At 39.3% G+C, this 25,980-nt stretch overlaps 2 protein-coding genes across 6 annotated transcripts; both read left to right on the plus strand.

Annotated features, from left to right (window-relative positions):
* Positions 1 to 230: 230 nt before the first annotated feature.
* Positions 231 to 9,999, plus strand: RB195_004316 (uncharacterized protein; the record flags this gene model as incomplete). Of its 2 annotated transcripts, XM_064182099.1 has the most annotated exons (10): positions 231 to 341; positions 2,200 to 2,310; positions 2,470 to 2,556; positions 5,454 to 5,525; positions 5,582 to 5,743; positions 6,998 to 7,131; positions 8,345 to 8,483; positions 9,308 to 9,472; positions 9,542 to 9,636; positions 9,918 to 9,999. In XM_064182099.1, the coding sequence occupies 10 exons, from the start codon at positions 231 to 233 to the stop codon at positions 9,997 to 9,999; spliced, it is 1,158 nt and encodes a 385-aa protein (XP_064033366.1). The 2 variants fall into 2 exon arrangements, with proteins under 2 accessions (XP_064033366.1, XP_064033367.1); XM_064182100.1 differs by lacking the exons at positions 5,454 to 5,525; positions 5,582 to 5,743; positions 6,998 to 7,131; ... (2 more) ...; positions 9,542 to 9,636; positions 9,918 to 9,999 and adding an exon at positions 2,877 to 2,912.
* A 2,536-nt stretch (positions 10,000 to 12,535) lies between these two features.
* Positions 12,536 to 24,786, plus strand: RB195_004317 (uncharacterized protein; the record flags this gene model as incomplete). Of its 4 annotated transcripts, none has more annotated exons than XM_064182103.1 (12): positions 12,536 to 12,585; positions 12,657 to 12,732; positions 13,219 to 13,368; positions 13,423 to 13,524; positions 17,774 to 17,958; positions 18,876 to 18,951; positions 19,540 to 19,689; positions 19,756 to 19,857; positions 19,931 to 20,016; positions 22,508 to 22,686; positions 23,922 to 23,993; positions 24,719 to 24,786. In XM_064182103.1, 12 exons carry the CDS (start codon positions 12,536 to 12,538, stop codon positions 24,784 to 24,786), a joined length of 1,296 nt encoding a protein of 431 aa, XP_064033368.1. The 4 variants fall into 4 exon arrangements, with proteins under 4 accessions (XP_064033368.1, XP_064033369.1, XP_064033370.1 ...); XM_064182104.1 differs by lacking the exon at positions 24,719 to 24,786 and adding an exon at positions 24,405 to 24,595; XM_064182102.1 differs by lacking the exons at positions 12,536 to 12,585; positions 12,657 to 12,732; positions 13,219 to 13,368; ... (3 more) ...; positions 23,922 to 23,993; positions 24,719 to 24,786 and adding exons at positions 18,291 to 18,314; positions 18,465 to 18,519; positions 18,738 to 18,804; positions 20,096 to 20,189.
* Positions 24,787 to 25,980: the final 1,194 nt, after the last annotated feature.

Here is a 25,980-nt window from a genome sequence, read left to right on the forward strand (position 1 = left end):
TTCCCGAAACTTTTTTCCGCCCTTTTCCCGAAATTCCCCTCTCAGACTTTAATTTATGCGGCTGAAAAAAAAACCGCATTATTTGCTGGATATCCTACTTTCCTCCGGAAAACCCTTACAATAGAACTCTATCATTATCATATTTTTCATTCTTAAACATTTAATTTTCTCAGATAAAAAAAGGATTGAATTGTGGATGATAAGAGAAAGAGATGTATGTGCATTATAGGATGACAATGGGGAATGAATCCCCAATGGCATGGTCGGATGCGCTGGAGAAAGATTTCGATAAAGCATTTGTCGCTTTGGATCTACTTCTCGGTGAAATAGATAGCGATCAGGTATTGAGTTTTGTTTTCCGACCTTGAACTTCTGGAAAAATCCTGAACGCCACATAAAAAAGTGTATATACCTACAAGAAAACAGCGAAATAAGCCGAAATATTTACGGAATACGCGCATTTGCACAATTTCTACTTCGTGAAGTTCTTCGCATGATTCTTCTTCCCCGCCGTTCCTCTCATTACGACAGACGCGTGCGGTTGCGATGCGGCATGGCTGAACACCACACATTTTCGGATATCCCTCTATGCAGAAACGCATTTGGGGTTGAAATTGACGGTTTTAATGCTTTACTTTCCTGGATTTCTGTTTATTTGTATCCTTTCCTGGATTTCTGTTTATTTGTGTCCTTTCTAATTATGCACACCCAGAAAGTTCCCACTAATAGCGCTTTGCATTCGCGCGCGATAATCGTAATCTATGATCAGTACAAAAGTGCCGGAGAGAAAAAAAGTGCCCCAATGTCCAGTCCAACCCCTTAGCCTGTACCAGGTGACATAGTCTTTTCTGCTCGGGACCTACTGCGTTTAGACTTCTGATTGCAGGGTACATTGTTTGTTTCCGTTCCATTATTGTCCTACTATAATATCTGTTACCTGTTACTAATTCTACTAGTAGCCTCTGGATGGAACTATCGCCTTCTCAAATAAAAAAGCTATTCAAAAATGAGGAAAGATACAGATTTTTTCCTACTCTAGAAACGATTTTTGCGCTCTAAGTGCACTTCGAGTTCTGTTCGATTAGAGCACTGTTAAATTCCCCCGCCCGCTAATTACCTTTTACCTGTTATTAAGTAATTATAGCTGTTTACGAAGGGAGTTTACCGTACCATTGAGATCAATTACGCATGAAAATCCATGAACAAGGCTTTATATTTTGAGTAGACTAGTAATTCCCATTTTTGGTCAAGAATAAAGAGCGTAACCGTCCACGAACTTAAAAAACGAAAGGAATTGTGGTTGTATACGGGAGAAACGGAGAGGAGGTGATTCCGTCATTCCAACCGAAAAACGGCCCGAAACGCGCCGCACAAAACTGGCGCGCTCCAATCGAACCTCTTGTACAAAATGGCGAAGACTTGGCCGTTTTTTACGGCAATTAGGAAAAATACGGAATCCCCCGTATCTCCCATTCTGTATACGAATACTCCACCTGAAATCTGCACCACGTCAGATTCGTGGTATGCTGCCTTTGAGATTTTTCGGAGAAATAAAGAAAGCCGTCCCCAGGGAGACTAGATTTTTCCAGCGATCTTTTCCAACGCCAAATTCTTAGTGTTTTTCTTTCTACCTTCTATGCCCAGAACGAAGAGAAAGTTCGAGTTCGAAGCAGACAAAGTGGCTGCGCCCCGACGTAATCATGTCGCGACCCGTCGATTAAGTATATTCGGTGATAATTAACCTAACATAAAGTTATTTAAATTCTCATAATTCTGCGACTCCTAGTTTAGAATGATCTCTCCTTTTTTCTCACTACGGCCGTCAATTGTCGAGTTATCACGAGCCAAACTGTTCGTTTATGAAATAGTTAGTCCAGAAAAACAGTAACGTTCGTTTTCATGACGAGACCTTTTTTTTCGATCGACGCGCAAATTTAAAGGACTTCTACATTGCGGCCATCCCCCATGTCCTAATCAGTCGAGGACACCACTTCTTTACATGCATGTATTCATACACTGACATCACTGGCCTATATGTGATGAACGGAAGGGAATCCAATCAGGAGCAGCACGCACAGAAGGCGACAGATCCCAAAGAGAAATTCTGGAAGATTCAATTAGCTTATTATAAGGAAAAAAAGTCTCGAACCAGTTTGATGGAATTCTGAAGCTGTTTTTCCGTCATATAGGAAATTTTAGGTTGAAATCACCTACGAAGGACGTCAGAAGATGACTTCACTTAGTGGTAGTTTCGCTCAACTAATGCATAAAGCACAATCCATGCATCATGCATTGTCCAGATACGAAAAGGTCAGTTATCCTGAACTTTTCAGGACATTTTTTTTTATTTATTTGCATCCAGAAACGAAATGAAAAGTTTTGAAAGCAATGCACTTTCTCTGATGCGCGCTCATATGCGCTCCGAAATTATGCGTGAAAGGACATCTCTGATTTCACTCAACTTTTAAGGAGGTCGTTATCCTTCGAAGAGATCTCACCGAAGCACGAGCGGATCGTGATGCGATGGAGAAAGAGATGCAACAGTTAATGCTACAGGTGAGAGTGATCGGCTTGGGAGTTCAGTTATTTTTTCTCTGCCCAAATCCATTTTCATCGGCCTGGATCATCTCCTTTTTTCGTGTATTTCCTCCTTCAGCAACCGGGTATATTTCCGTTCCGTTCATTTTCGTTTCCAGAAAAATTTATCGCTAGTCTTTCTTCCTATCCACCCAAGTGCAATCCTCTGCAATTGTTCTTGAACCGCATTTGATTAATGGTGGATGTAGCTATAAGAGTAATTCTTCGGGAAATTGTCCAGAAAAATCAACCACCGAACTAATGGATTGGATCATTAGAGGAAGCAGTTCAGTTTTCAGTTCGTGCCGGGGCTCATTCTGGAGTTTCTCAGCTGAGCGAAAAAGAAAGAAAAAAGAAAAAGAAAGAAAAAGAATGCTTCTTTACCACGAGAACTCTATTTTTACACATGGTTTCACTTTGTCATTCTTCCGACATGATTGTACTAAAGAAACATTAACGAACTTAGGTAAACTTAATTTTTTAAAATTAAAGAACTAGGAACTTCTGTAACTACTTAACCTGCAGTATAAATACCACTTTTGAATAAATCAAGATGGACCTAGATGCAGATTTGAACGGAAAAAATGAGTTCAAGTGGAATACCAGAATCATCCAGTGATTTAGAGCCATTAACTCAGGATAATCCATACAGTGAATAAAACTTTAGGCGGATTCGAACCGAAAATATCATGGAAACCGGAAGAAAGAGTTAAGCCCTAAAGAAATCTATACAATCATAGTTTCAAGCATGGCTTTGGGCTCGTTTGTAGAGGGATCGGATACAGGATAATCGGGAATCAGGTCCCTTAATTGCAACACCGGAATTTGCCGAAATTTTCGCGCATAACACGAGATACCGCTCGTTATTATCTTTTCTTTTTTTTTCCTAAAAAATAAAAATCCCGATTGTGATGTACACAAAATAAGCGTGACCTTGTTAAAAGTGGTAAATATGTTAAAAGTTTAGAGCAAATCTTTGGAATAATTTAATTCTATGTTATGAAAAGTTGCGAAAAAAGAAAAAAAAGTAAATTTTTATCCTTTTTATGTAGTAAACAGTTTGAAGCTCTGGAAAAAAATTAGTTTGTAAGAACGACGAGGATTAAATGTAATAATGCATATATTACTATCCGCAGCATCTAAATCTCCGCTTCTTGGTTTACACTTAGAAATAACCAAAGAAATATGCTTTGATAAAAATTCTGGAACATCTGGATCTGATGAAAATGAGTCTTCATTCTAAGAAATAACCGACAAAAGAAAGGCCGCTAACCAAAGAAATAAGCGGTGATAAAAATTCTCGAACATCTGAGTCTCATGAAAATGAGTCGTTATGCTCATAAAAGTTATGAGGGCATCAGGAACTCTCCATGAACATCTGGTACAAGCAGTCCAGCGCATGAAAAACAACTAGAGGAGGATATGCGATGGTTTGCAGAAATTAGAAGGGTTTTAGGATGCTGTTTATAGATTACCGTTGCCGGTACATGATGGCTGCATCCTGGATGGACATACTTTGCGAGCGGGGCTACAGTAAAAGATTTATTCATTTATTTACTATATCGTATAAAATTTCAGTCCTTCCAAATTCAAATCTTTATTACACACACACTAGTTTATCAGGATAAACTAGCCAATTTTTGAAACGGAATCCTATTTTTTACTTCCACAAAATTATAGTATAAGGTATAAATTGGAGTATAAACACTAAAAACGGACTTTAAAGTGTCGTAGTGAATTCTGTTTGCTCTTACCAACAGTGCATACAGATTTTTATTGTAAGAAAAGCCCTTCCATGTTTTCTGGTCGGTTGTGGCAGTGCGATTGGCTGAAAGATTCGCCAAAAAAATTACCACACATCATTTCCCGTCCGTCTTGTCGTTCTTGAGTAGGTTGTTGTTGTGGCATTGTCACCTAGTAGAATAGCATAGTTTTGAAAAGACAGTACTTACGGAAAATTAGAACTATTCGGAATTTTTGAAAATTTTCTTTGTTCCTTCCATCGCTAGGACTCGAAGAACAAAAAAGGACGAAATATGTTCTACAACTTTCGGTTACAACCAGTTTTGATTGGAGTGGCACCATTTTTACAGTACTACCAATTTTTACAGTACTACCAATTTTTACAGTACTACTCAGTTTAAACAGTCACTCTACAGTACTTTTCGGTTTGAACTGACTAGCAAATCAAAACGGTTTTGTTAAATCACAATTTTTGACTCTAATAGAGTTCTGCCTATTCTAATTGACATTTTTCAAATTTCTGATATGAATCCTTTTCCAACATCCATGCGTCCGTCAACTTCTTTGAAAATATAAGTGATTTTCTCAAGGTTTTCTCAAGATACTAACCATGGAATTGACAATCTCGTAGTTTTGAATTTAAACACAACGTTGAAGGATTTTTTGAATTCGAAGTCAATCTCACCCAAATTTAAACTGAAGTGAGGAAGAAATTATCGCATCATGGTTTGTTCCAGTCTCTTTACTCTGTTAAGGGACAAAAAAAACAGTGGTTTCATAGGCATGGAAAAGAGAAAAAAGGAGGAGAAAGGGGAAAAGCTGGAGAAGTACGGTTTCCATTTGTGAATTTTACTCGATTATTTGTTGAGAAATTATGAACACACTAAATCTTACGGTTGCATGGATTTCACTCTCATAAATTCACTCAATTCAATTTAACTCATAAGTTACGGAAATCTACTGAACTCTACATCAATTAACCGATATGTATCACCATAACTGAAGCAATCGACAATGTTTACTGTTTAATTTTGGGATACTCGTCTAATTGACGTCACCGGCACTTCGTTGGTTTTCCTGAGAAAAAAAAAACGACCTGAATTAAAATATGAGTAAAATATGGAATTCTTCAGGTTCACAGTCTCCAGTGTCAACTTCATGCTAAAACAGCACCACATGAATCGGATATGATTAAGAAAAAACTGGTGGGGACCAATTTTCGTGGATTTTCTTCCAAAAGAATTTAAAACTACCTTCCCAGGATACACAACTTGGACAACTGCATGACGTACTTATGCCATCATTACGCACAGAATGTGAATTAGACGTGCTGCGTAAGGAATGCGAACGACAACGACATTTGATAGGAGCGTTGGAGACGGAAGTGTTTGGAGCACGACTAGCTGCTAAATATCTCGATAAGGTTGGTATTCGAACATCATAGTGTACCAGAATTTTTTTTCGTGGAAAAAATAGTGGAATCTTTTCCCGGACATACCAGTAGTCCTTAGCAAATCCAACTAGACCGAATACGAGGCGAGGGCGAACACTTTAGACCGTTTTTGCGACGTGTTCCCGATAATAAATGCTGAAAAGTCACTGCTTTCACGGACTCCTTCAAGCATAAGTGTCCGCGGATGCGTCACGGCAATCCAGTTGAACTCGTTCAGCGGCAACTATATATTCTCTTCCTACACCTAATAAATTAACATAAGCAAGCGCGTGGATTTTCCCTCGAAACTTTCCTGTTCTCTGTCAAAAAAAAATCAGAGGGTCAACTGATCGAGCGCTATCGGTAGTGCAGATGATGGAGAATCTCTTACCACTGCGCTATGCCATCCCGGTAGTACCAATAGCCATAAATTCCCGAAAGGTGGGATAAATTCAGTGAGTAACTATTGAAATAAAATCGGTTGTTCGTATAAATTTTGAACTACGTACATACGAGTTTGCAGCCACACCCTTTACTATTTGAACACGTGAGCAGAGGTACAGTAAGACGACAAAACGACATGAAGCTCACTGCAGTTACGTAAGCGCTTGCGCTCGAAGCGGTGCGGGAGCTGAAGGTTAGAATCCAGGAGGGAGCACCAACTCCCTCTTGGATCCTAACCTCCAGATCCGAACGAACTACATCCATGAGTGGTTCCAGCAGGTTCCCCCCTCGACTAGCCTACGCTACGCTCCACCGCGCCGCTTCAAGCGCAGCCGCCTCCGCAACTGCACCGAATCGCATGTCATTTCGATCCGACTCTATATCTGGGGGAACTACATGAATTTGTTGTAAAGCGTTAGCGTTAGGTCGTAAATTGGGTAATACGACATGTGTTTATCTGGATTATTCTATGAAACTGAAAAAGTTGTGCTGTTTCGCGTTATGATCAGATGTTTAACTCGTCAAAATCCGTGGTAACCCATACAGGTGATAAAATTGTGGAATACCACCTTCAAGGGGTCTTCCATATTGCAGAAACTTAACAATGTAGTCATAGCTACCATCATGACTGGTGAAAACGACCTGACTTGTACGCGATCGCGGTCAAAGTGGGACCTTAGCTCAGCCCTGCAGTCCACAAGGGTCCCTCACACCTTACGCAATAGCACCATAAATCAAGTGGTTTTAACCCAACTTTATGGTGACAACATTCAAATTTGTGCATACTCATATGTATTCCAGGAATTAGCCGGAAGAATACAACAAATTCAATTACTTGGACGTAACATGCGTGGTGTTGAACACGATCGTTTATGGAATCAGTTGGAGGCGGAAATTCATTTGCATCGTCACAAAACGGTAATTCGAGCGTGCCGGTGAGTGAATTTTTAGCTACCGATCCCACCAAAGTAATCTACTAATGCACCAGAAAAAAAACTGCTTGGCTTGGTCCTTCCTTGTGTTAGAGTTGGTGTTGCTTCGTACCAGGCAGCACAGCTATCCAAAAAAAGCAGACTTTCTCAGTTAAATTTACTTTTATTAGATTGAATCTGTTAAAGGACATCTTCGTTTTACCTATCCAGAGAGATGTACTAGTGTTCCATGAACAATTCAGAAGCTTATTATTGTGCTATCTCTCTGAAGGTGATTAAGAGAAAACTGAAAATAAGAGGAAAAAATTTCTATTTTGCTCAGTTCAGGGTCGAAAAAAAACTAGGAACTTGTGTTACCATCAATGAAACTATGGATTTATTGAGGGTAGCTCAAATTTCAAGAGAAAGGCAACTTAAGTAACAGTTATCCTGAACAGGCGAGCCTTCTCACAAACGTTTTTGCCTACTATTCTGTTAGTTTACATTATATACGATGAAACAGTTAATATTCTAGCGATGAACGAGCCTCCCACGGAAATCACCGTTCTCCCAGGCACAGCAAATAATAATTACCAGGCCACGCCCATTCGTCCCTCAACCAGTAGCGTTGGAGTTCGGATCGGATTTCATATGGCTTTCATAGCTTCTATTCATCTCATCTATATTGCAAGGCTATTTTTTTATCGGAGTAAGCGATCTCCTGGGTTTCCCAACGTGGAGACGCTGGGCTTTATACGTCCAGAAAATGAAAAGATGAACTTGGTTGATGGATGGAGTTTTCTGAAGCAACTTTTCAATTGTATTACAAAAAAAAAGCAAATTGTTGTGTTATAACAATGGAATTTTCAGAAATCCGCAATAAATTATTCTTTCTATAAGGTCAAAAGATTATAACTAATCACTTAGATGATTGATGAGAAGAAATAAAGAAATTTTAGCAGAACTCTGATATTAGGCGCATTGGTTAGGGTGGGAAATTTGTTTTGGTCTGTAATTTAAAAATAACCACATGAAGTGAAATTCATTATAAGGATTTTTCGTTTGCGTCAAAAGTCGAGATTTTAATGGAAAGTGGTTGGAACCTGGGAAAAATAAAGATGTTCCGAGAAGCGTACGCATAGCTGAAACGTTGGAGCTGATCTTTATTATTCTTTATTTTCTTCTTCCTTATTAGTTACTAGCATGGATTTATGGAATTTACATGGTTTGCTTTCAGAGGTCGAGGTCAAACCAAGGGTCTCCCGACTCCGCCCATTAATGATTGTCAATCGATAAAAAGGAGGCGAGGTGTGGGAGAGACGAGAAAAGTGGTTCTTGCAAAACAACCCCACGAAGGTCTCGGTATATCTATTACGGTAGGCGTATCATTGTTCCATTTCAATTTGTTTATTTCTCCTTAACTTATGTAAAGGGTTAGGATGACAATCTGTACTTATAACGCACGTACGCTTGCATCGGAAGCGGCCATCGAAGACCTAATGGTGTAGCCAGAAAGATTAGGTACACCGTCATGAGACTGACCGAGACGAGACAACGCCACTCTCTCAACACCGTATATGAAACCGGAGAAGAACTGTTCTTAGGAACATGCGACAGTAGAGGAGTTTGCGGAGTTGGGGTACTCGCAAACAGGAGTATGGCAAAGAACATCGACTCTTTCGAACAACCTACGATTCGAATCGGACGTCTGCGGAAGAGAAGATGTGGTCCTAGATTCTACATATAAATAAATAAATAAATAAATATATATATATATATATTCTACACATATATTCTGAGGATCAGTTTTAAGTGGACCCGGAACTCCATACTTCTTGGAATTTTTTTTTCTCGGTGAAGTATTTGAAGGAGGTTTTGAGAGTACTCATCGGGTTTGAGAACAGTCCCCCTCCAAGTGCCTCTTAGGCACCTCCTTCCAGTAACGTAGAACTAGAAGTAGACTTATATTTCACTTGGATAACAACACCGTAATCAAATTGACTATAGGTCTCAGACGTTCTAATTGAATCTTCCCAGTAATGAAATTCTTCGTTGTTTTTTCTTGCTTTCGTCTCAAAACATCATCCTTTAACAACAGCTGCTGAGAGGTTTCAGAAGCGACGTCGACGCAAACAACGAACGGGACACCACGTACGGATGCCGTGCAAGATCAATATTCATTACAAGTGTTATTTTTCAGGGTGGCTCTGAACATGCTCTTCCGATTGTCATTTCTGAAATCCAACCCGGACAACCGGCTCATAGATGTGGACAAATCTTTGTCGGTGACGCAATACTTTCGGTGAATGGTTACGACCTTAGGAATGCGAAGCACCAACAAGCTGTCGATATCCTTAGTTCACAAGTAAGTCCTAGTTGAGATTTTCTAACTTGATTTTCTAACGCTGACGCTTTTAAAAAAGCACATTTTTAGCATGGTGATCTTCACATGGAAGTTGTCTACGTAGCTCCTGATGAAGATTCCGATGACGACGGGACTGTACTTATTGAGGATGCGGAAGGAAGAATGTGAGTTTCTTTGGTAGACTTCATTTATATGGGAATGAAAATGGATGCTTGTTCATCGAGAAAACGAAACGAATTGTTCTTTGAAGACAATTGGCAGCGAAATACTGACCTGTTACTTTTTTTGTTTTTCATGGTTTGCATTGTGGTTTTTTTTTTTGCAACGACATCGCGAACACTGGTTGAAGTCAAAAGTTTCCCTTAAAAAATTACGAGATTTTCTATTCTTACAAATTGATGCTGATTCGATTGATTTTTAATTGTTTGAAAAATTCCTAATCCAGCTACAACATGTACAACAATTTCGTCGAAGAACCATCGTCAAGTCGTTCGTCAACAGCCGGTTCTCATCAGAATTCCGAATAATACGCTAGTCTTCATGTTCTCCGCTTATGATCTCCTTCGCCTTTATCACTCCGCTTTTGTCCACTTCACATTTTTCCCTATTCTTTTCACTTCAGGACACACATGTAGCGAAAACTGGTCTCAAGCGGCCATTTCGGTACTGATCTCTATAGGTCTTCTTGCGTTTATTGTGTAATGCATTCTAGTGAGTATGTACGAGATTCCACACCTAAATTCGATTCGGTTCGACTTTTTCCTACTGTCGCCATAGTGTACAATTTGCCTGGTGATCGATGGTGCCACCTAAGTGCTCTCTCATTTCGTTTTTTTTTTCATTTCTCAAGTCTGTACATACATGTTTGGTGTTTTGAAAATTATTTCAACTACAGTTTACGGTGCTATATATGAGCAAAGTTTTATTGTTGTCCTATAAAAATATTTGCTAGCTAAATACAAATGTAAACGAATGTAAGCACATATAACAAGTCCCACCATTGTATAATAGTGCAAAGTTGTTCATCCTTCCGACGCGAATCAAAGGCACCTCGAATTTGCTTCTGATACTCAATTTTGCTAGGGTACAAAACACGAAAATAGAAACTAGAGCACAAAAAGATTCTGTTGATACCTTATTTAAATCTTATTTTCATGAAATTTGACAGTGGAATGCTTCTATAGATATTGCTCAGTCTCGAGGCCCCTTAAGGGGAAATTGGAACAGAGGGACGGGACTCCGGGTGTGAGCCCGCAGGGTTCGAAGGCGCATGCCCGCCATGTGGTGGTTAGCCCAGCGCGCGCCCCTCCGGATCTGGGCAGTCGGCCTTGCGTCGATGACCCATCGATGCCACCTCTCTTTGGAGCGGACTCGGGGTACGACACCAACAGTTGACAGTATTACAGAAAACATTTTCTCATTTTAAGTAAAAAATTATTCCTCAGTTGTTGTTCACAGAAAATCTGCAGCCCTAATCAGAACTGATCGTTTCATTTCAAGTTCAATTTCAATTTTCATTTTAACAATCAAACAATATAGAGGTTTTTTCAAACAGTTTTTGCTTCGAATTTTAAATTAAAACAGAAGAAGGAGTGTGGGAAAATGAAGTGGTCATCAACTTTTCTGATATGCAATGTTTCCTACTGCTCTAAATTCCCTACATCTTCCTGGATTCAAAATGCGTTACCGCAATGCGACAGGCTACGACGAGGATGGGACACAGCTGGAGAGTAATTAGCGAATACAGAAACCTTGACGACAGTTCGACATTCCAAATTTGGTTCGCGCCCTGTTTATGGGGGCTGTCGGGAGGTGAAATGCCTGTCCTCAATAGTTCCCGTACGGCGTAAGCCATTTCCCGCATTCGTAAGTTTCGAAATCGCATAAGCGATATGACGAAATCACAAAATAAAGGCGATGAGATTGAATGTAAACTCAAATGCGAGAAATGGCTCATTAACGCCCGGTTGTTAGAAGCACGACAGGGAGAGGCGTGCGGCGGTACCTCATTGTCGCGACGACAGAAGTCGTACGCAAGCACATGAACTACCGTAGTTTTCCGCTCTGAAACTGAAGATGTGTTTGTTCAGTCACTCCATTTTACATTTGTATTTAAAAACTTCTATTTCTTGTAGATTAGCACATATTCCTGTTTATAGTATTAACGCCTTACGAATTATTAGCATTAAATTAGCACATCTACACATTGGAATTCTTTAAGATACCTATAGTTCCTATAGTGAGATCGCTATCGGACTCCTAATCATTTACGTGTGTGAAGAGAGATAGCATAGCATTAGTTGTATACCATCAATCCATAAGGTGGTTGTTGACCCATCGGAATGGCTTGATGTTGTGCAGCTGCGGTATCCAGTGGCGGTGGCTGAAGCAAATCCGGCAACAGAACTTGTTATTGTTTTTAGTTGATCCCGGTTCGATGGTTGGTTGCATTTTTCTTCCTCTAACAATTTTCTGTCAGAATGATATTTGTAGTTAATAAATGGCCTGTTTAAATAGTGTATTTGAAAAAACAATAGAATTACGGGAATTCGCATAAAAGCGATGATTCATAGAGCTTCACTCATCAAAATGAAATCTTCCGTCACATGTTTGGTAAGTTTTACCACAAAAAAATATTTGAACAATGGTTTAAGTAAGTAAGGTGAACTCCTCTTTGTGTGAAAAAAATATGATTCAGGTTCTCCTCTCCATTGCAGCATACACCGAAAGCGGTACGATTTATTGTTGTGAAATTCTTGTTTACTTTAGGGTTATAAGCTTTGATACAGTTTGGTCAAATTGTTTTTAATTATGATGCAATATTGTGAGCTAGTAGAGGTGTGGAGCGCATCGCTAGATCTATCTGGCTATGAGAGGGCCGCACTTCTGAAACGTCCGATGTGGTTACGTAACGAGATCACAACGCAGAGACCACAAATTTTTAGCGAGCTTTTAGCTTTAATGACCCGCAATTTCCCTCAAAAAGTAGTGACTGCAGTTTGGTGCAGTACTACAGGTGAATTATTCTGAATACCAACTTCTGTAGGTTGTCCTAACACTGGAATGACAAAAGAAGCACGGCAGAAATTTCTTGAAATGCACAATTCGTTAAGGTATACTCTTCCACAGTACTGATGAATATCACCTACATAATCTGCACTACATAGTGAATTTCCTATTCCAGAAGTTCGGTTGCATTGGGAGAGGCCAAGGATGGAGCTGGTGGAAATGCCCCGAAAGCGGCCAAGATGAAGAAGATGGTATAGCTCTTGTTAAGACTCTAGAAACCTAACGTAAACCTCGTCTTGATAATGATCTACAAAAGTTGAAACAGTAGCGTTAACTCCATTTCTTCACAAAAGGACGATGCTTCGGAAGTTTCAAGTATTTTGTTACAGATAAATGAGCAGAAACAACCAAAACTATTGTTAGGATACAGAGTATATGTTTCTCGATATCTGAAAGATCACTTTCCAGTTAGCATTGCTGTAATTTCTGGTGCTCTGGAAAAATCAGCGTACAGCCAAATCACTGAGATTTAGTGACATTCAACAATACATTCTCTTTTGAGAGAATGGGACTTTTCAAATTCAATCAATAAGAAGACACAAAGTGTAACAAATATGTACGCTACGTTGGGTGTAGAGAGCAAGATCATCCCTTACTAATGTTATCTCAGTACGATCCTGTTTTCTTTTGCAGTTTTTCTCATTGCTTCTTATATGTTTACTACAGAAATTATTTAGAAATACGATTGCAAAGTTGAAAAGACTGCAATGAAAAACGCGAAACAATGTGTATTCAAGCACTCGCAACCTAACCAAAGGAAAGGATTGGGAGAGAATATATTTATGTCTTCGGATAGCGATATGGACAAAGCACAGGCTGCTGAGCAGGTCTAATTTAATAATTTCCCATGCAAACCGGAGTGGATTTAGCAATCAATTTAGGCTACCAATGCTTGGTTCGGCGAACTTGCAGAGAAGGGAGTTGGACAAAATCTTAAGCTTACAGAAGACTTGTTCAGCAGAGGAGTCGGGCACTATACACAGGTATGCAGGTCATTTGTTTTAACTGGATTCTGGCATGACGGTGACATGACTTGATTACGAATGGCGAGTGTACTGTAGCTGTTCGAGCTTTCGCTTCCTGCACAATCGATAGGAGCTTCGAATCCGCCCTAGTGCTTACCGAACCTTTCATCCCTCCGGGGTCGATAAATCGGTACCAGACTTGTCTGGGAGGATAAAAACACTGACCTGACACATCGGCTAGCCACCGCAAGTGATTGTGTAGGCCAGTTCGTGAATTTCAAACGACTCCGAACTGAAGTGAACGTGGAGGGGAGGCGCATCCCAAGCGCACTAATTAACGGCAGAAACTTTATTCTTCATCCCTTAATTTTAACTTTATCACATCGATTCTCTTCAGATGGTATGGCAAGATACCGTAAAGCTTGGATGTTATGTGCAAGCGTGCTCAAATATGTGTTATGTGGTGTGCCAGTACGGTCCTGCGTACGTCCTCATTTAAGCTATTGTTTTTGATCGTTTTTTTCCTATTTGCTTTTCGAGATAGAACAACATGTTTAGTGGAAATACGATGGGCAGGGATATCTACGAGGAAGGGGAACCGTGTTCGACATGCCGGAATTGCGACCACCAAAAGGGACTCTGTAGAGCTTGATGAGTAATGTTCTGTGAAGCTCATTACGCTCACATACACTAACAATTCGCAGTGGTCTGTAGTTACCTTAATGTTCTAATAAAGATGACGCCAAAAGGATATATATATATATATTGAGAAGGGATTAAAAAAGCTTCATTTATTGTGTTCTCGGTTGGACCCACACTGTGTGGGTGTTTGTTTAACAAACTTCTCAGGCTTAGGTTTGTCACAGCCTCGTCAAAAATAAACCAAAGTGTCAGAATAATCTTACTTCCACAAATAAAAGATCATGAATTCACAAAAGCTGTTTGAACCACGATAGATCAATCACACTCCTCTTCTTCACACATGATGCCTGCGCTGCCTTCCCTTCCTCATTCCTTCCTTCCTATTCTAACTCTTTTATACAAATCGTTCCTCTTACCTTTTCTTGAGTATGGTTCTCATATTTAGAGCCCTTATTTGAGTATTATCTACATTATTGTCACATGCAGGTACATTGTGTACATTTGCTACCTAGTAATTTGTTCTTGTAGTATCCCTTGCCATAGTTATTTGTTGTAATGTTATTCCTTATTAGCTACTTATTTGTTGTTATGTTATCCCTTATTACCTAGTTATCTGTTAGTAAATCATAATCGATCGATAGTAAGGTCAATTGGTGAATCAGGGTTTGCGCGCAAATGCGCGGAGTATTCCAGGCCAAGACGTATATAAGGGCGCATCTGCGCATACTAGAGGAGTTGGTCGGATAAGTAGCGGAATCGATTAGTCATCGAATAGCTGGTGTTGCGGTGGAGGTCACGCGCAACATTTCGCAATAGCTAGGAGTAGCCAGATTAGGACCAGCTGGTGGTATCACAGCCACATTTACCTTGCGTCACCAATCAGCACGAGCCCTAGCATTTACTCTCGTGTTATCATGATGATTGATACTGATCTAATCTTAGTGCATTACTATCGCCTCGTCAATCTCAGGAAGCTGCCATAAGATACTCAACGTGTTATTTTCCCTCAATTGTCATTAATTGTCATCGGTAATTTCGGATAAAGAATATATTATTCTACTGTGTGGTTACTGAGAGCAACGATCTATACCGACAATAGTTTCCGTCGTGTATCTTATTCGTGTAATTGTGGGAATACAACCGCGGACCATTCATTTTATTTTCACGCTGCAGTAAGCACCCAGTTCTATCGTGAGGTACGACGTGCTGTATTTATGGTGAGACTTGTGGTCTGGAATCCCACAGCACCACTGTCTGGTCTAGTGGCAATTCACATTTACACCCTTTAAAGAAGAATCACATAGGAAAGCTCGAAAAGGTCCAGGATATATATACACGCCGAATTGATCTTCCTCACAGAAGCGAAACCAAATTTACGCCCACCAAATGTTGGTCGTTGAGACCTACAGCAAAAAGAACTGGTGGTTTTAACATATATTACGCACAAACTCAATATAAAAACTTTTTGGTTATGTTCAATAACTTCTATAGAACTGCAAGATAGTTGGACTTCTTTCCTCCTGATGTTCATAAATCTGAACACAGCATAATATTCAAAGTGAGTTCGAGGAAATCTGAAATACGATTGAAGAAGACCGGCTGATGATATCTTTTGGTTATTTTCCACTATTCTTTTTTTGCTCTTCTTCTCCTATACTTATCCTTTTTCTAGCGCATCCACTCTTCCTCTCCCTCAGTCCCATGGAGTCTGCTTCGTTAATTGAAGCTCATTCACTAACAAGGACACTAATATCTTGCCGTTGTACCTCTTTTTGATCTGTTCCGTCATGCTACCTTTTCTCTCAACTATCTTTGAATAACCTTCTCTTATTGACTTTCCCATTTTCTAGCTGGTTTGGTCTTGTGTAGGTAGTGGTGGTTAGTCGTTTCAGAATCACGATAGTTGGTGAACCCTCTTGTTCAAAGTTTCCTAACATATTCGCTGTCAATCCCAACGTGCTCCTTCCGCCCTTCCTCCCGCAATGAGTTCACGGACGTTTTTTCAAATGTTCCAGTTTAGACAAATGTGTTCTCTTTTTTCAGTGCACCATTCGTGTAATTGAATAAATAAATAAATAAATAAATATACTGGAGTGGAACTTCTAGTACAAATTATATTACAGTTTCGTTTCAATGCTGTTTACATGACGTGGTCTTGTGGCTTCCTGCATACGTATACCTTAAGGTAAATTTTCGAATCTCATTCTAGATACCGTTCACCGGGAAGATCATAAGATAAAATATCTTTCTCTTCGTGGAGAACGGAGTCGAAGGAAATTACAGCAAAACAGCGAATAAAAAATTATTACATTGCGCTGCTGTAATTTTAGATAATGTGTCACGAATAAATAAATGAAGAATAAATAAATAAATAAATTAATTAATTAATTAATTAATTAGTAATAGATAAATTGGTACCAGACTTGTCTAGAAGGATAAAAACACCGACTTGACACATCAGTTAGCCACAGCAAGTCACTGTATAGGCCAGTTACGCGTTCGTAAACTTCAAACGATACTGAGTTGAAGTGAGCGTAGGAGCGCATCCTAAGCAGATTGATTAACCACTTTATTCGTTATCTTTTATGATTTAAAGTCGGTATATTTTTATGCTAATTTCTTCTGCCAAGATTAGATTCCATTATTAAACACAGGATTAACAAAACAATCAAGTGGACTTCCGTAACACTATCCCGACACCAATGCGTAAGGATACTGCAAGGCGTTTAAATTTCATTCGTTTTGGATTTTCTATAATTTGGTTCACCAGCTTGGCTAGTTGGTAGGACTGTTCAGTTTATTTTCCGGTTTCGAGTTCTTAAGCAATGATTAAGTTTCTCCTTTTGCGGCGCGTAAAAATGGATCAAACTTAGCCTTTAGTGGCAGTCGACGATGCTGATCGTAGGTACATGTAGTCCGCTGGCGATATCTTCCACCAAGGATCGAATTTATAATTTGTTTTGTATTTTCGTTGCTCAGGCGACACAACAAAAACTGGATCCATGTTTGACAGCGGATATCGGTACGCCGTGGAAAGTGCTTTCAGACAATTACAGGCAATTATCAACATTACTGATATTTTGTTACATGGACGATATAAAGGTGACAATTGCAGTGTTTTTTTTTTTGCATACACTTACACTTATACATTTCACATACACTGATGACACGTTACATACTTATGCCGAAAAACGTTCCTACTTTCTACAGTGATCTATAGGTTTCTAAGGTTATTTGTAGGAAGAGTCTTTGACCTGATTTTTAAGCATTTTTAAGGCACACTTGATTTGCCATTTTATTACCTATGCTTTAAAAAGGGCGCTCTTTGTTTAATGATAATTAGAGAATGGCGGGACTATAAGCGTTAGGCCATGATAGGATGTATCCTATGGTTATCATCGAACTATAGGATGTCCTTACCAGCGAAAGAGGCAAGCGAACCCCGTACCTCGGAACATCATAAAGGTAGCCATTACTATTCATAGTGCATTACAACAATGACATAATACATACAAATATGAAATATGTCGTTACACTGATCAATAACTAACTGGGACCCTAGCGGTGAATTTAGGCAGTGAACAAAGCCCTTAAAGGTATGCTTTATATCATTATTGTGTTCTAGTATAGTAGTGACACTTTCGTTTTACGTGATCCGCATGGCCCTGCAGCGAGGGAAGGGGATGAGGTACGCGGGCAGTTCCGAGGTTTTCAAGTAGGACCAGGGCAAGCGAAATCTGGAGTTCTGCTCTCACGTCCGCATGGGAACAAGAACCATCTGATGGTCTACGCTCGCTTTTACGGAATTCGGTTCATTTAAATATGCGAAACAAGAAAACATGGCAGCAGCTGTATAACTTCTACCTATCTTTCATAACTTGTTGACCAATCGGGATGGTTTGCTGTTGTGCAGCTGCCATCTCTGATGGAGGTAGCTGAAACAAACCGACAACATAATTTGTTATTGTTTTTAGCTGATGCTGATCGGATATCCAACGACGACGTTTCTTTCTCTGTCGATTTATTGTCCTAATAATATTTGTAGCTAATAGATGGTCTGTTCAAATAGTATCTCTGAAGAAACAGGAGAATTACCGAGATTTGTATAAAAGCGATGGAATCATACAGTTTCATTCATCACAATGATGTCTTCTATCACATGTTTGGTGAGTTTTATCCCAAGAACTATTTGAACAGTGGTTTAAGTAAGGTAAATTCCTCATTCAAGGAAAAGAATATGATTTAGGTTCTTCTCTCGATTGCAGCGTACTCCAAAGCCGGTAGGTTTATTCTTGTGAAATTCTTCTTTACTTTAGGGTTGCAAGCTTTGGTACATTTCTGTCAAATGGCTTTTACTTATGGTGCAATATTGTGAGTTAATGAATGAGAGCGTATAACTGGTCCCTAGCTATGAGAGGGTTCTTTTTTTCAAACGTCTTGTGTAGATACGTTGCAAGCACACAATGCGGAGACCACGAAACCTCAACGGGATTCTATCTTTCATGACCCGTAATTTGTTCCGAAAAGATGTGATTGAAGTTTGCAACAGCACTGCAAGAGAATTTTTTTTTTAATTCGAAAATCTTCAGGTTGTCCTGACAATGGAATGTCAGAGGAAGCACGGCAAAAATTCCTTGAATTGCACAATTCGTTGAGGTATAATCTTCTACAGTATTGAGGAATATCACCTATATGAACTGCACTACATTGTGAATTTCCTATTCCAGAAGTTCGGTTGCATTGGGACAGGCCAAGGATGGAGCTGGTGGAAATGCCCCGAAAGCTGCTAAGATGAAGACGATGGTATAGCTCTTGTTGAGATCCTAGAAACCTAACGTAAACTTCTACATGACAGTGAACCACAAAAGGTTGAAGCAGTCGTGTTAACTCTATTTTGTCTGATAAGTAAGTCAAAAACGACTAAAGCAAACGTTAGAATAGGGAGAGTAGATCTATGGATATCTGAAAGACTTGGCATTGTTGCAATTTTTGCATTCTGGAAAATTCAGCGTACAGCCAGTTCATTGATTTTTCATTAGATGCCATTAGATCTGACAAATACATTAGATCTAACATTAGATGAAGACGATGGTATAGCTCTTGTTGAGATCCTGTTGAGTTGAGATGTTGAGATTATTCATTTATCATTAGATCTACAAATCATTAGATCTAACAAATACAACTTCTTTGAGTGAAATGGACATTTTGAGTTCAACTGACGAAAAAAACATAAAATGTTACAAATATGAACGTTACATTTGGTGTAGATGGCATCTGTTGCATCTCGTACTACACACGTACTATACGTACTATACAGCATCTCAGTAAGATCTGGAATTTTTTACAGTTTTTCTCTTTGCTATTTGTATGTATATTCCAGGAACTGTTTAGGCATACGATTGCGAAGTTGAAAAGACTGCAATGAATAACGCGAAACAATGTGTATTCAAGCACTCGCAACCTAACCAAAGGAAAGGATTGGGAGAGAATATATTTATGTCTTCGGATAGCGGTATGGACAAAGCAAAGGCTGCTGAGCAGGTCTAACTTAATAATTTTGCAAGCAAACCACAGTTAATATTAAATAATATTCAATGATTAATTTAGGCTAGCAAAGCTTGGTTCGGCGAACTTGCAGAAAAAGGAGTTGGACAGAATCTTAAGCTTACAGGAGGCTTGTTCAGCAGAGGAGTCGGACACTATACACAGGTATGCGGGCCGCTTTTTCCGACTGGATCCTGATATTTTAGCGATATGAATTGATCACATCGATTTTCTTTAGATGGTATGGCAAGAAACCGTTAAGCTTGGATGTTATGTGGAAGCGTGCTCAAATATGTGTTATGTGGTGTGCCAGTACGGTCCTGCGTACGTCCTCATTTAATCTATTGTTTTTGGATCGTTTTTTTTTTCTTATTCGACTTCCGAGGCAGAACAATATGTTTAGTGGAAATATGATGGGCAAGGATATCTACGAGAAAGGAGAACCGTGTTCGAAATGTGAGAATTGCGACAAGGAGAAGGGACTCTGCAGTGCTTGATTAGTTATGTTCAGTGAAGCTCATTACGCTCACATACTTTAACAAATCGTAGTGGTCTGTAGTTGCTTTAATATTCAAATAAACATGATGCCAGCTGTTGTGTTCATTTTTTTTCGGGCAGCTATAAAAATAGCTTTGTTCATTTTGATTGGAGAAGTTGGAGCACACTCTGGTTGGGCGTTCTACAAAATCTTTCCAGGTTTTAAATTTGTAGTTGTCTCGTCAAAAATAAACCAAATTATCGGAGCAATGTCATTGCCAAGAACTAAAAGATCATGCACTCACAAACGCCGATTGATCCGCGATAGATCAGTGATCCTCCTCTTCTTCACGCAGCGGTGCTTCCGCTGTCTTCCCTACCGCATTGGCAGGCACAGTTTTTCAGAATTTCAACGCAACCACCATCCTTTATCTCTACGCTTCAACATTTTGAACTGTTTCCACTGATACATCCGTTTTTTCTTCTTCTCTACCCTTCCCGAATGAATCATTGCTGACGCATTTGCTCACATTTTCATTTAAATACTTCTGAATCAACTCGTTGTTTCTTTTCCGCTTTTAGATGACTGCTTAAGCTGTATTTCTTACGTTTTTCTATTTGTTTTGACGCCGAAGAGTTTTGTCTCCTCGCGATCATTCATTTGTTTGTTCAGCATCTGTTTGTCGTCGACTTTTTCACACGGCACAGTGCAAATTTCTCAAGTGTGAATAGTGCTCCCAACATTTTCGCACGTTTTTCTGCTATTATCTCTTCAGAATCTCTTTTGAAAAGCGTTGAACTTCAATCGAAGTCGTGTTGTTTACTGCTGTGACTCAGAGGTTCGAACGCTGCTATAAAACGTGTGCTTGGGCTTGGGCTGCACCCAATGTCTCCATTGTTTAGATCTGCTAAATTATTACTTTACAAGTGGCCAAAGCTATCTTGTACCTCCAAAGCTTTTTTTTCTTAAAATCAACTCTCTGACCATATCTTACTTCCGCGAGTAAAAAACTTTCCTTCTTTTCATTTTTCTTCTTTTTTTTGCTTCAACCTCCCATTCGGTTGATTAAAATGGATTCTAAGAATAAGGCTACCATGCTCGGATTTGTTACTGTATTTTGCAAAGCTGAGTTTTAGTTATTCAACGGATGTACAGTGTAAAAAGGAGCGGGTATAGTGTAGCGTTCCGCTTCCTGCACGATCGATCGAAGGTTCGAATCCGCCTTGGTGCTCACCAAGCCTTTCATCGACCTCCGGGGTCGATGAATTGGTGCCAGACTTGTCTGGGAGGATAAAGACACTGACTTGACACATCGGCTGGCCTTTTTAAAGCTCAAAAATGAGTCTGACTCAGTCTACCTTCTCAAAATATATGTGGAAATTTGAAAAATGTGTAGAGCACAAAAAAGTAGATATATATATTTATTTATTTAAGATAGTTGACATACTCAGTGACTCTTTTTCAAAGTTACTTTCCTCTTTTTCTCGAGCCTTTGCGTGTGGAATGAGTCATCTTGAATAACATTATAAGAAGAGAAGGATGAAAAAGACTGCATTAGGGGCAGTGTACCAGGAATCTGACGTTATGAGGGAATCCACGGAAAGAGCTAGAGATGGATTTGTTGATTGCAGGATCCGGGATTGTGTTCTGCTCATCTATCCCTAACCGTCGTAAAAAAAACGACGGAGAAGATTTCACCTGCAAAGCGCCACTCCTGGGCACGCGCCGCATCCAATTGCGAGCGGTCGAAAATCAATGAGGTCTTCTCATCACCTTATTCATGTGAAACCGTGAGTAGGCTGCTGAGAGGTCCGGAACGTGTTTGTAGAGGAGCGTTCTAGCGTACCTCGTAGGGAGTAAAGCGGCTCCCACGCCGTTTTTTTTACGACGATTAGGAAGTGATGAGCTGAACCATCCTCCAGATCCTGCAATCTACAATGCCATCTCTAGCTTTTCCCGCCGATCCCCTCTCTTAATTCACTTCTTGGAGGTTGGACTTTTGGAAATTCATGATATCATGGTTCGTAAACACGTCCAAAGTTATAAAGTTTACGACTCAGCAGAACTGGTTCGTATTCTTCGCTTTCTGCAAGGTTGCAGACAGCGAAAATACCATTGCTTTACAGTGTTACACTCGTCATCATTTATGACTATCGAAGGGTATGACTGTGCGAATATTTTCCAGCGGACGCTTGCAACAGAACTGTTCTTAGTTGGTATCCGCGGGGAAAAAACTGGACAATTGGTTTTTTTTTCTTCACGAATTAAAAGAGCAATAAAGGAATTTGAAAAAGCTGCAAGTAATACAGTAGTTGTGCGTGTTTTTTTTTCTTGCAGGTATCTTCTGCCCAGGCCTGGTAAAAGACCATTGGTAAAGGTTAAAGAAAAGGCCATTGGTAAAAGTTTCGGCTGGAGCTACACAAACGACTATGGTTCGATACCGCCCTGTAGAAATCCACAAGCTTTTCCTGGAAGTTGCGGAAACAACGTCTGTGAACATCACATCAGTGGAAATAGTCCAGTTTTTTTTTCTCTATCTAATCGCTTGAAAAAAAATAATCAACCGTCGTATACTAAAAACGAAAGAATCATTCCTATAAAGAACTGCCGATTCAGAAAATTGAAAATTCGCACATCGCGCGCTGTTGACAGCTGTTTAAAGGTTAGAATAATTAACTAAGCAGGGCAAAACATAGAGTTCGATCCTGAAAAACAGGCATTTTCCAGAAGAAAATCTACAACTCAATTTGCTGTCAAAAAGAAATAGTTTGCTTAAAATTTTCCAGGCATTTTCCTTTCACCAGCTAAGCACATTCAATTTTTTTTAACTTTGGCAGGCACTTCACCTTCTTCGCGAGAACCATGGAAATCTCGAATTTACAGATTGGTGAGGCATCGAATTGGTTCCAATGAGGTCCCAATTACGAATATGTTAAAGATTTTGTACTTGTACTGTACTAGGTACTTGTACATATATTTTGAGAATTAAAAACGGAATAAAGAGGCTGGGATATCAATCTGTTTGGGATCCACCAATGCGTCTTACCGTAATTCGTAATAGTTGAGGTTTTGGAACGTCTCAGACAAGTCTTGTACCGATTTATTGATTCCGGAGGGATGAAGGGCTTGGTTGGCACCGAGGCGGTTTTGAACCATCGATCGTACAATGGTGGATCTCTAACGGAATATCCCAGATCCATTGTGACACCAATATGGGACCCAACACCCGTTCCAACATAGCATTATGTCACATTCATTTCTCTACAAAATTTCAGCAAATTAACGGAATTTCATGTTAATTTAGATTTGAGAAGTGAGGTTGTTTGAGGATTTATTCAAATATCAATTATTCACGAACCTTTTCTATCTTAAATTGTTACCTCATTTCCTAAATTGTTATGTAACGCATCCTACTTCAACTTAATCGTCTCTTCTTTTTTTTCACCTTTCTTCTCCTTTTTTTCTGCCTGGAAACGGCCTTTATCAGTCGCCCGCCTGTCACAGAACGCACGACAATTCCTTTTAAATGGAAATGTTTTCAGACAATGTTATACAATTCTAAATTTAGCATTGTTAATAATTTGAATGCATTCGGCGGTTGATTCAACATTTCGCATCTCTCGCGGTGTTTCTTTCGTGCATAAACGAATGAATTGTACAGATGCAATGATTTGCCGCGAATTCTATTTAAATATGATTTTAGATCATTTTTATTTAGGTCATTTACGTCATTGATTTTAGATAGTTTTAGATGTGATTGCACAGGTGCTGAATTTGTGCTGCTATGGTGCTGCTGCCAACAATTCAGGTGACATTTTTGAAGGTGAGCTTTTCAGTTGATCTTTGAATTTTTTCTTACATTTCACATGCACATGCATACATGCATAAAATGCATAAAAAATTGGGACCGGTTCCCCGGAGTGATCCGGGATTGTCGAAGTGTGCATAACATTTCGCTCGATTCCCTTTCTCGATCGCCGTCGTCGTCATCGAACGTCGCGAACGTTTGCGCTGCTCGGGCACCATAGCGTTGAGCCGGTCGGTCGACGACGTTGACGGCCAGCGAGTGAGTCGTCCGTGTGAGCTGAACGCTGAACTGGCTGCACAGTTCGCCGGTTCAGCTCAATTCTCCGCTGGACGCGCGTTCGATGCGTTCGACGTGACCCGGCGGTTGACGCTGAACTGGCTCATCGTTTGATTATTCACTTCGCATCGCTTCGATTATCGATTTTAGCGCCATGCGACTTCGCAATCGCCTCTCATACAGGCGTACACACTCGTTCTCGTACCGGCACATGCATTCACTCACTCACTCACTCACTCACTCACTCACACACAATCAGCTTAGACGACGAAAAACGTCTTTTCACAAACTGTACGCGCGCACGTTTTACGATCCAGACATTTTTGTTCCACGATTCGTGAAGTTTATGCTCTTGAGAACCTTTTCAAGCTACAGCTCTTCTAATGGGAAAAAGAACCATCGGATCGATAACGATCCTTTATTTGGAGAGTCATTTCGAAATTTTTACTTATCACCTTCTCCAGGACATTGCTCAAAAAATTTCGGAAGAATCATCGGAATCCTACATGGGTCTAATTCTTGGTTGTTGTAATGTTTTTGTTTTTGTTGTTTTTACTACGTAATTTCAATATTTGTTTGTATTCTCATCATTGTCACATCCCTTAGCCATGACATTGAACGTAATTAATTAATTAATTAATTAATAACGAATAATTCAAGCTGTAGTCTTCATAAAATTTACAAATGTGAAAAATTTGAATTAATATTTGCTAATCAAGTTTTGTGACTATCAGTGATCAATTTGTTTTCATTCAAGCAAATTGTTCCTATTTTTTTTAAGTTATATTTTTCGTGTCTCTCTTAAGGTTTTCCTCTGTGCCTTCAAGTTGCAAACTCATGTGTTCAACTTTTTTCTTTTTTTTACCCCAAAGTACGGCCCTAATTTAATGATAAGGTCTCTAAAAAATATGGTTCTTTTCTTTGTTTTCTTCCTAGAATTCCTGGAAAACAACAGCTCTTACCTGGTCCTCTTTTTCACCTGCTGAAGTATGTCGCTTGCCTCTTTTAACTGTATCAAGCCTCTCTATTTTCAGTTCGTTACAAATAAAAGTTTTCTGTTTGACATTCGACTACCTCTCTTCGATCAATCGAATTAAATTTCCGATTATCATCTTGAATATTCGAAGAATTATGGAATCATTGTTTTTTTTTCTCTATTCGAAATTTTCCATAATGTAAAACCATTCTGGTCACTTTGTTCATTAGTCTAAGCCGATGGGACCTAATCGAAATATGAATGTTTGGTTTCGCTCCATTAATCGGCTCTTGACGATTTTTAGTGGAACCTTCGGATGAAAGTTAGAATAATGGGTCCCATTCGGTTAATTTTGGAATTTGCTTCCGATTTTTTGAAGTTATTGAATTCTAGAATTTCCTTCACTTTTTTACAGTTGCACAAAAAAAAAAGCAATAAACTGTTTTAAGTAAATATTCTATTCGAAATTTGTTCGGTATCCAAATAAATTCATTCTTTTTGATTATAATTTAAGGATTCTTCGTGAAATAAAGATTTAAACGTGTAATTTGTTATACGATCATCTGAGGAACATCTGCTTAATGCAATCAAATGTTATTTTTATGGTTATAAAGTCAAATATGCTGCTTGGAAGCCGATTTACTTCTTCTTCTGACAAAAACTTTTTTGAAAGTTTAAAAAAAATATTGATGAAACGAGGAAAATGTTAAAATGCATCGAAATCTGAAAAATGACATAGATTCAACATTC

This window comes from Necator americanus, chromosome I, assembly GCF_031761385.1.
Source record: "Necator americanus strain Aroian chromosome I, whole genome shotgun sequence".
Lineage (NCBI taxonomy): Eukaryota > Metazoa > Nematoda > Chromadorea > Rhabditida > Ancylostomatidae > Necator > Necator americanus.